Source organism: Bison bison, unplaced genomic scaffold, assembly GCF_000754665.1.
Source record: "Bison bison bison isolate TAMUID 2011002044 unplaced genomic scaffold, Bison_UMD1.0 scf7180017864191, whole genome shotgun sequence".
In the NCBI taxonomy this organism is placed as follows: domain Eukaryota; kingdom Metazoa; phylum Chordata; class Mammalia; order Artiodactyla; family Bovidae; genus Bison; species Bison bison.
The window spans coordinates 259,440-260,439 of record NW_011494763.1 but is presented as its reverse complement, the minus strand read 5'-3'; the positions used below and the strand labels follow the sequence as shown (position 1 = coordinate 260,439).

General features: G+C 66.9%; 1 protein-coding gene across 1 annotated transcript in view; it reads left to right on the top strand.

Moving 5' to 3' along the window:
* Nucleotides 1–1,000, top strand: part of SSPO (SCO-spondin) — a 53,626-nt gene that overhangs the window by 39,243 nt on the left and 13,383 nt on the right. The window contains 3 exon segments of the mRNA XM_010843882.1: nt 278–399; nt 531–740; nt 911–974. Of these exon segments, the coding sequence (XP_010842184.1) occupies nt 278–399; nt 531–740; nt 911–974 (396 nt within the window).

Here is a 1,000-nt window from a genome sequence, read left to right as displayed (position 1 = left end):
GGAACGCCCCTGCAACCTGCCCTCCTGCACAGGTGTGCCTTCTGGTCCTGACCTCTGACGCTGCTCCGGGTCTGGACCCTGAACCTCCCCTCTAACGCGTCATTCTAACCCCAGCCAACGTCCAGCCCCAAGCCCCACATCTAATACTCCTTGTGCAAATATGGAGTTCTCAACCTGACCCTGGGCCTTCTTTGTGAACCCCAATGGCTGTTGGAGAGCCCTGCCACCTTCCACCCATCCTCACTCATGTGGGTACCAAATACTCCCCCCTAAAAAGGTCCCATCCAAATCCCTCAGCCACCCTGGGAGTCTGGGACTACTGTCTCCCCGCCCTGCGCCACTGTCACCCCAAGAGAGGGGAAACCGAGGCCCGGTTGCCAAAGCCACACGACAGTCAGGGTCAGATCTGAAAGGGGGGCAGGATGGGGCATAGCCAGCCCCCGCTGAGGAGGTTGGCACTTGAGCTGGGCCGGGGAGGGTGGGGGTCAGGGAGCTGGCTGCAGCTCAGCGGCGTCCTGTCCCGCCCGCAGAGTTGCCCCTGTGCCCGGGCCCTGGCTGCGAGGCCGGGAACTGTTCCTGGACTGCCGGGGCCCCGTGGGAGCCGTGCTCCCGCAGCTGTGGGGTGGGCCAGCAGCGCCGCCTGCGGGCCTACCACCCCCCAGGGCCCGGTGGACACTGGTGCCCTGACGTGCTTACAGCCTACCAGGAACGCCGCTTCTGCAACCTGCGAGCTTGCCCAGGTGCGGTGGGCGGTGAGCGCCTGGCCAGACTGCCCTTCCTGAGCATCAGTGCCCCACCCGACCCCGGGCCCTTCCATCTCCAGCGTGGGACCTCGCCCCAGGCTCGGGGGACACGTGGGGGTCCCTGCCTGAGCCAGACCCCTGGTGCAGCCCTTCTCTGGCCCATTCAGTGCCCGGAGGCTGGTCACGCTGGAGCCCCTGGTCCTGGTGCGACCGGAGCTGCGGAGGGGGCCGGTCCCTGAGGAGCCGCAGCTGCTCGA